The sequence below is a fragment of the Suricata suricatta genome, chromosome 17, assembly GCF_006229205.1.
Source record: "Suricata suricatta isolate VVHF042 chromosome 17, meerkat_22Aug2017_6uvM2_HiC, whole genome shotgun sequence".
In the NCBI taxonomy this organism is placed as follows: domain Eukaryota; kingdom Metazoa; phylum Chordata; class Mammalia; order Carnivora; family Herpestidae; genus Suricata; species Suricata suricatta.
In genome coordinates, this window is record NC_043716.1 from 56,778,615 (window position 1) to 56,787,728 (window position 9,114).

The window sequence follows — 9,114 nt, forward strand, 5'->3', positions numbered from 1 at the left end:
TGTCCACACAGGCATGCACTTATGTACACACATGCACCTAGACACACAGAGAGGTGATCATGTAACCACATGTACACACACGCGCACACAAGCACACACACATATACACTTCCCCCACACCCCCCCGCGGAGCCACACCCTACAGATATACACGCACCTGCCACACCCCAACTACACACGTGTACACACACCCACAGATATACACACATGTACATGCACATTAGTCATGTACCACAGATATGCACACTGCACGCGTGTATACAGAGGCACACAGATATGCACACATGTGCATGGACATGCATTGCACATAGACACGCAAACGTACACGCACCCCCCACGTGTACATAAGCCTACTCCCACAGATAACACACATGCACACACGTGCACTCATGCTCCACACATTCACATACTTGCACAGACACACCAGAGATCCACTTGTACATGTGCACAGAGGTACACGGAGCCCCACACAGATACACACACACACGAATACACTCTACACAGATGCACACATACACACGTGCATATCTACACAGATGCACGTGCCCACATGTGCACTCACACGCCCCTACAGACATGCATACATGTGTATCCCCAGTGCTCATACCCCCTATAGATGTCCACACACACGTGCACCCCCACATTGAACCACATGTGCACGCACACTCACACGCACACCCTCTCCCATGCTCGACCTGAGCACTCAGCCTGTGTGAACTCCTTCAGTCCTCCTGAGCCCCTTCAGTTGGATTCCACACCGATTCCCCTGGGGCACAGGGGAGGGGCTGGCCCACCATAGTCTCCGGCTGGGCTGGAGACGGCGGTGTGGGCACAGAAGGCTGGGGGCCAGCCCTGCGCCCTGCCTGGGTCTCAGGTGGCCTGGAGCCGCCCACTGCCCCTGCTGCCCGGCTCTTCCAGACCTGAAAACCCGCCTGTCTCGTGGGGCTCAGAGGGCACACACGCTCCCCACACCCTCCGCCTGGGCCTAGCTGGCGTGCCCCCGTCCTTTCCCAGGGTCGTTGAGGGGCGGGCTGCGTCTGCAGGTGCGTTCACGCCTGGTGCCCAGTGAGCACTCGACGGACCCTGAGAAAACGGAAGGCGGAGCAGCAGCGGAAGCGAGAGGGGCTGGTGGGGAGGGGCTGTGGGACCCCCGGTGACTAGGCCCCTGGGCGGCCTGGGGACCAGCTATGCCCTCAGGGCCGAGCCTCACACCTCACAGGGTCCGGTCAGGAGTCTCGGGAAATCCATGCCAGGTAAAGAGCGGAGCATGGGTCATGGCTCTGGGGGCGCACCAGGAGCCGCGGTTTAGGGGAAGATGTTTCTCGAGGGCTTTGCCATCTCAAAGTCCCCGACCCCGGGTGATGTGATCTTCCGAACTGATTGCTCCGTTTCCCGGGCCCCCAGCACCCCACACGGATGCCCCGCGGACTCACCCGAAACGCAGTGCCTTCCTCGATGATGGTGGGCAGCTGCGAGAGACAGATGTCCACGGCCAGGTCCCAGGCTTGCCTGCGGAGAGGACACAGGGACACCCGCAGAGCCTTACTGATGGCCCCTCCGGGAGGGGCTCTGGCGGTGGGCAGAGGGGACCCCATCACAGGAGGAGGGGGAAGGTGCCAGGCGGCGGTGGGCAGAGGGGATCCCGTCGATGGGAGGAGGGGGAAGGCGCCTGGCGGCAGTGGGCGGAGAGGACCCCATCACAGGAGGAGGGGGAAGGTGCCAGGCGGCGGTGGGCGGAGAGGACCCCGACCACGGGAGGAGGGGAAGGCGCCTGGCGGCAGTGGGCGGAGGGGACCCTGTCCATGGGAGGAGGAGAAGGCGCCTGGCGGCACACCAAAGCCATCTTGTTTGTTAGCGTTGCTTCTCTGAATTTAAATGGAAAAGGAGCCCAGAAGGAATAAAGGGCGTCTCCCTCCCTGCCCCCGCCCCTGCCCCAGCTCCTGCCCCTCCCTGCCCCCGCCCCTGCCCCTCCCTGCCCCAGCGCCTGCCCCTGCCTGTGCCCGTGCCCGAGCCCCTGCCGCAGCTGTGACACGTGGTAGCGGGACTGGCATGTTGCCTACAGATGCGCCACAGAGCCTCATCAGAAACGGCCAGCGTGGGGCCAGAAGGCGGCTCTGTCTGGGGACCCCCCCATCCTGAGCGGCCCCCCAGCCTGCCTCGAATCAGGACCGGCCCCCGCCATCAGCTGTCTGGGCCTGTGCCCGACAGGAGCCACTCATGATGAGGTGTCTGTGCCCTTTTTTGGGAGGACAACAGGTCACTCTGATGTGTGACCTTGGCCACCTCCCCACCGGTTTCTCTCAGCATCGGGACCTGGCTCCAAACACGCAGGAAGCGGCCAGGATGCCCCTGACGGCCTGGCTGGCGTGCGTGGCTCACCTCCCGAGTGTCGGTGCCCCGGCTGTCTGGGGCAGCAGCCATGCCTGCGGGGTCCTCGGGAGACCCTCGGTAGCAGGCGCGCCGAGGACCCTGGGCCGCTCACGGCACTCAGCGTTAGTGCTAAACTGACCCAGACGATCACCTCGTTTTATGGCCACAGACGGGACGCGTGGCTGCCGTGGACACAAGGTCCCTCCGCCCCTGCTCGCCCTTCCCTTTCCTGTGGAGACGAAGCGGGGGCCGGCCTGCGCTCTGCTTCCTGCATGGCCACCTCTCGTCCCCGGGCAGCTCCCGAGAGGCAGGGATGCACCTGCTGTTTGTCAGACTAACAGCCCGAGTGACCGTGGGGAAGGGGACACCGTTTCTCCACGTCCCCAGGGGGGACCACATCGCGAATGAAACATGTAAACAACCAGAAACACAGGAAACACGTAAGACAAACAACAGCCCGGAGGGCCCTGTGTCATGATTCAAATACACGGGATACATTCCAGTTTCCCCAGACCGGCCCGCGGGCAAGCACGCCCTTCCCCCACCGATCTAATTAAGAGGCAATCAGCACATAATCAAACGTGCCTCCAAGAACCAGCAATAAATAGTCCCCATATGCTCAGTAAGTGGCCAGGCTGCCAGCGGAACGTTCTTCCGCAGCGTTGAGGGAGGTATTTACTCTTTGTGAGGCAGAAACAAAGTCGATTACTGCAATTAAGCTCTATCAAAATTCCTTGAATTTAATCTAATAAAAACTTTGAACCTGAGGAGTTGGAAGCAAGTGCTGGGGGCAGGTGAGGGTGTGGCGGGGGTGTCAGGGGGACCAGGCCCCCCCCAGACGGGCTGCCATGTGGTCCCGAGGCGCCCACTCAGTTCCTCTAGAGAGTGAATGCCCCAGGGGGCCGCACCAGGGCCAGAGGGTGACAGTCCTGAGAGTGTGCTCCCCGTGGTCACTGCTGGCCCGGCCCCTCCTGCGGGGACCGGTCCTCCCGCAGCCTGGGGCCGGGGGGCTTCGGATGTGACAGGGAGCCCTGGAGTGAGGCAGGGAAGGGCTCAGGGCCGTGGGCGGAGGGGCCGGGCCATCTGCGGGACGAGGAGAGGGACTCGGCGTGGAGGACGATGGCATGTGTGCAGCTGTGGCAGGCGGTGGTCCTCTCCGGGCCTCTGGCTGCGGTGCTGACAGGAGGAGGGGTCGGCCTGGGCACCGGCCCGGGTGCTCTCTGCGAGCGTCTCATCAGCTGGGGGACACCGGCTGCGTCTTCTCGGGTAAGATCAACATGAACTTGGTGTCTTAATTTGGATCCTCGCTCAGGGAGAGTGGGGACGGGGGGCCTGGGACGTCTAAGGCCGTGGCGACGGGCCGCCGGGCTCCGGAGCCCAGGCAGGTGCCACCCTGGGAGGTGTCTGCGTTCGCACTTCCCACAGCTCGCGAAGCGGCCCGCCGCGGTGGGAGGGGGCGCCGCGCCAGCCTGGCCAGCCGATCGGATCCCGCGGCGGAGCAGAGGCAGCGCGGTGGTGAGTCACCGCCCGGGAACACGTGCCGCGCGGGCAGGCGCTCGGGTTTTCAGGAACCGGGCCTCTGATGGCAGCCGCCCAGGGCGTGGGCGGCGGGAGAGCAGTCCAAGCGCCGCCTCCACCTGCAGCGACCGCTCGGCGGGCCAGGCGCCCTCCATGGACGAGAGCACCGGCCACTAGCGGGAGAGAGGCGCGGCTCCAAGACCAGCAGGATGCGTCCCCGGGGCCCACACCAAAGACGGAACCGGCGCCTCGTCATTCGCGCCCCGCCTGAAGCCAAGTGCGAACGGAGGCGGCTTTGTGCTTTAACCTCGGTTTCTGTCGGGCTTTGTTCCCTGCTTCCCCTGCTCAAAACTCAAGCTCTCCGTCACCACCCAAGGCCCGTAGGAACTAGACGGCAGTCATTTATCCCAGACGCTCTCTCTGAAAGCCTCGGCTGTGTGCTCCCTGGGGCCGTGCCAGCTCTGGCCCACTGACGAGGAGGGAGGGAGGGGGCACTGCTCTAGCTCGGCTCGTCACCAGCTCTGTGGCCAGAACCAGAGCACAGCGGAGCACGGTCGCCTTGGCCTCTGGGCCTCACGTTGTCCCCTCTTTGCCCCCGATGCCACAGCCTAGTCCCTCAGGGCTGCTCTCCCGCCTCTTGCACGGATAGGGGCGAGCGGCCCGCTGGCCACCCGGGACCTGCGCGTTCCCAGCCCGCCCCCCATGCGGCGCATTAAACACAGATGCCAGGCGAGAGCAGAAACGAGCTGTGCCCCTGGGGTCCCCATGGCCCACACTCAGGCTACTCGGAACGAGCAACAGGCTCTCCCTCGTGAAGCCGGAGGATTCTGCGTCACCAACTGCCCTGTGCTTCACGGCCGCCGCCCACTGCAGCCGAGTCGGCTGGCCGGCAGGGGTGCGGCTGCGGGCCCCACGGGTGCCTGGCCTGGTGCTCACACCCAGCATTCCTGTCCTCTGACTTGGCCTGGAACAACCCCGAACGATTCTGGAGAGAGACGGTATCCCTGTCTCTAGGTGCTCTCCCCCCCCCCAGGCCTACTGCAGCCCCCGGTCCCTCCGGGAAGCGCCGCTGCCCCTCCGTGCGCGTGCACTTAGGAACCGCCTTAGCAAACCCAGGAACCGGAGCCAAGGCAGGAGTGGTCTCCAGGCTCTGGAAAACGCAAGCGCAAACAAACACGTCTCTAAAGCCTGGGAGGGCGGGGAAACCCACAGGCATGACCCTCACGCTCTCTTCCCGCCCCTGCGCCGGCTTAGTGTGCGGGCGGGTGTGCGTGGGGCCAAGCCGTGCCGCTGCAGACGCTGCCCCGGAAGCAAGGACTGTCCGTGCGGCTCTTCCAGCCGGCCACGGAAGCTAGTCCACGCAAGGGGACCAGGACTTTGGTCGCTTCTGACAAGGGATCTGTGACCAGCATTTAAAACCTGTGATCACGGGGCGCCTGGAGGGCTCAGTTAAGTGCCCAACCTCGGCTTAGGTCTCCATCTCCTGGTTTCGTGAGTTTGAGCCCCGCGTCGGGCTCTGTGCTGACAGTGCAGAGCCTGCTTGGCATTCCCTCCCCTTTTCTCTCTCTGCTGCTGCCCCGCACATGCACACGTGTGCTCTCACTAAATAAACGTAAAAACACTGTGACCACTCCCAATTTGGGTGTGTGGGGGGGTCTATTTACCACTAAACGAGTCCGGGAGGCACCACAGCACGGAGCTCCCTGCTTCGCCCCCCAGGGCAGCCGTGGACCTGGGGGTCTCGCAGAGTCTCAGCAGACGTATGGCTGCCGGCCGCTCCCCCGGCCTCCGGTCCCGGGAGGCTCTCCCCACGTTCACCTGGCCCATGGGCCACTGTGCTGCGCATGTTTCTGTGAGGAACGCAGATCTGCTGCATGAGACTCAGGGGAGCTGACTGTGCGGGAGAGACGGCCACGTGCCTGGCCCTTGGCCCCGGCGAGGACAGGTGTCCTTAACCGTGGTGGCGGGGTCACGTGGTGCTGCCGTCACGTCTGGGTTTTGGGCCGTATCTGTTCTTACAAACTCCAGAGTTCAGAATCGTCCTAGGAGGCCGATCCCGGGGAGGGAGTCGGGAAGACAAGGGGAGGGAGGCCGTCTGCACCTGCTTCCTTCCCGGGGCACCCCGCTCCGGCCCCTCTGTTCCACCTGCGCCCCGCTCCGGCCCCTCTGTTCCACCTGCGCCCCGCTCCGGCCCGGCTCTGCCACCTTCTCCCGCACCACATGGCTTTCGCTCCGTGCGGTTGAGCTACCTCGCGGGAGGCACTTCTGCAGCCAGCGAGGCGCATGTTAACTGGAGAATGCTCTCGGGGCGCCATGTCGGGGTGTCAGCAGGATGCAGGCCGCCTCTCTGACAGGCGGGGCCTCACGCCCTGAGCAGTCTGCTCGGTCGGCAGCACCGGCGCCCAGGAGCCCTCCGCTCGGCGCAGCTGGTGTGAGGCCCGTTTCCTGTGGCTTCGCCAGTTTTCCTTCCAAGACCAGACATGGCACTGGCCTCATGCAGTGTCTTCCCCTTTTTCATGATATGTGTTTTTGAAAAATCTGGTTTGGGGCGCCTGGGTGCTCAGTCGATTAAGCGTCCAGCTTCAGCTCAGGTCATGATCTCCTGGTTCGTGGGTTCGAGCCCCGCGTCGGGCTCTGTGCTGACAGCTAGCTCAGAGCCTGGGGCCTGCTCCATATTCTGTGTCTTCCTCTCTCTCTGACCCTCCCTTGCTCGCACTCTCAGTCTCTCAAAAATAAATAAAAAGCATTAAAAAATTAAAAAAACAACAACCTAGTTTGGTGACCGCTTTGCCTCAGACGCCCCTGCCGCCGCCCCGGCCCCGAGTCCTGCCGGCCGGAAGCCACCGTCGGGACGGCCCCACTCATGTGCGCTGTGAGCAGGCGCGGCTGTGTGACTGGACACGCATGCGTGGGCTTGTGTGAAGTGATGGCCACGAATCCCACAGCTTCGGTCCCTGCAGCAGCGTGGGTCCCGCATCCTAAGCCCAGCCGGCACTCTCTTTGCTCGATACGGGTCTCCCCGGGGCCAGAAGTGCGTGTGCGACCCTCTCCCGCCCTGAGTTCCCAGATCGTAGGCCGCGGGAGGCGCCGGCGCCTCGGAAGGGGCCCGCGCTTCCTACTGGCCCAGAGCTGGAGGAAGGAGCTTACACCCTGTTAGCAGCACCCGGACCGCCCGGGGCTCCGGGTTCGGGGCACGGCTTCCCATTCTGCCTCCTGTAGTCCCATCCAACCTGTCCCCCTGCGGAAATGCTGAGCCACCAAGCCCCTGCGAGGACGTCACCCTGCCCGCCGGCGGGACACTCACCACATCGCGTGCATGTACGTGGGGGGCAGGCGTGGGCTGCTGACGGGGGTGCAGTTATAGGACCTCATGATCCTTTCTGCCAGTAGAAAATTTCGAAACAGACTAGCCACCAACAGGTCCTGTCTGAAGAGCTTCTGGAAGAGATCTGAGGGCAGATAAAACATAAAAAGGCACCTTGAGCGGCTCATGTCCAGCATTTAAAGCCAAATATGCAAATTAACTTCTACGGAATTTTTTACAAGCAAGCCGGGGCTGATGCGCACATTTTCCACTGGCAGCATGCACGCACACTCACACGGATACAAACACCAACCCCAGCGAGTCAGCAATAAACACAGACAAGTACCAGGGACCACAGCAACTTTCATGAGAAAGGGGGGCCCCGAGTCTGCCTGGAAGATGACACAGTAACGTCGGGGCGAGCGCTCAACGTGGAGCACGCTGCCCGCCATCCTTCCTGGTGCCTGATGCACCGTGGCTCGCGGAGGCTTCCAGAGACTCTCACCACCTCCTTCTTGCCCCCCCCCCCCCCCCCCCCCCCCCCCCCCCCCCCCCGCTTTCCTCCCCAACAAGGACTCATTGCTTCCATTTTGCTTCCCTTATTCCGCGGGCCCGTATCTCCCAGCTGCCAGGCCGCAGCCCACTCCCCCCGCCCCCCCGCACCCCCCCCTCCCCGCTAACTGGCCCCGCCCCCGGCCCCGCCCCCGCTGCCTCACCCCGAGGGAGGACGTTCCACGCGATAGTGTCCGTGATGGCCGTGAAGATCCAGTTCAGTTCTCCCAGGGGGGTCCTCCGGTCATTCAGCCGGCCCGGGATCCTAGGAGACACGGCGTGCTTTCATTAGTGGGTGCCCAGAGAGCCCCGGCGCCCGGAGGGGTGCAGGTAGGAGGTGCGGGGAGGGGGGGGGACACAACCTTGCACATCCAGCCTCTGTCTTCACCACCCTCCCTCCACAGCTGCACGGAGCAGCCCCTTGCGGTGCCCCGATGCGTGCACCAGACCCGGCGGCCACACACATCACTCTCATGGTTTCCATGGCCGATCTCCTGCCCCCAAAGGGCCCACCCCTCCCTTCTATGACTCCTGGCCCTGTGGTGACAGGCCGTGGACGTGCACTCTCAGACTGAGAGCTGGGGAAGGGAGCTGGTCTTCCGAGGGCCACGCCCCTTCCGTTCGCCTGTCACATCTAAGCACCTGCTCTGGGGCCCAGGGCTGGTCCGCGCTGGGATGGAGCGGTCACTGGTCCCATGAAGGCCCTGCTCTCGAGGGGCTCACAGGGCGGGGGGCGCGACAGACAAGACAATAAGCAAGTACAGGCGTTAAACCCCACGGGGGTGGGGCGCAGGAGGGGGGTCGAGGGGGTCACGTGGCCGGCAGAGGTGATATAGGCTGGTCGGGAGGAGGTGAGGGAGCGTGCCGAGCTGACTCCGCAGGGAGACCGAGTCACCAGAGCCCCCCGCGCTGCGGGGTTAACTGGATCTGACAGGAGACTCTCTTTTCCTTCCGGAAGGACAATGTTCACAGTAATTTGGCTCAGAGACTGAAGTGTGATTCTGCTCTTTGTGAGATTTACAGATTAATACTTCCCATCACAGGAACCCATCCGACGGCACCGACTTTGCCTGAATTCCCTGCGAAGCGGCTGACCTCAGCACCAGGCACAAGGACATCCGGACGCCTCACTCTCTCATCCTGCAGGGCCTGTCCTCTCTGCACCCCACCCTCCGGAAGGAGGCCAGGGTCTGCAAAATGCAGCAAAGCCCCCCACCCCTCAAGAAGCTGCGCCAGAGCTCCCCACCCCCCAGCAGCCGGGCGAGGATGGGGCACCTCCAGACCGCCCCCCCCAGCAGCCGGGTGAGGATGGGGCACCTCCAGACCGCCCCCTCCAGCAGCCGGGTGAGGATGGGGCACCTCCAGACCGC

At 63.7% G+C, this 9,114-nt stretch overlaps 1 protein-coding gene across 1 annotated transcript in view; it reads right to left on the reverse strand.

Moving 5' to 3' along the window:
• The window catches only part of LOC115281698 (regulatory-associated protein of mTOR-like), a 13,666-nt gene extending 4,804 nt beyond the window's left edge, over positions 1-8,862 (reverse strand). Inside the window, exons 1-4 of the mRNA XM_029927119.1 lie at positions 8,840-8,862; positions 7,909-8,009; positions 7,193-7,337; positions 1,434-1,509 (exon numbers count right to left, since the gene is read on the reverse strand). Coding sequence (XP_029782979.1) covers positions 1,434-1,509; positions 7,193-7,337; positions 7,909-8,009; positions 8,840-8,862 — 345 coding nt within the window. The remainder of the gene's footprint in view (positions 1-1,433; positions 1,510-7,192; positions 7,338-7,908; positions 8,010-8,839) is intronic.
• Between the last annotated feature and the right edge of the window lie 252 nt (positions 8,863-9,114).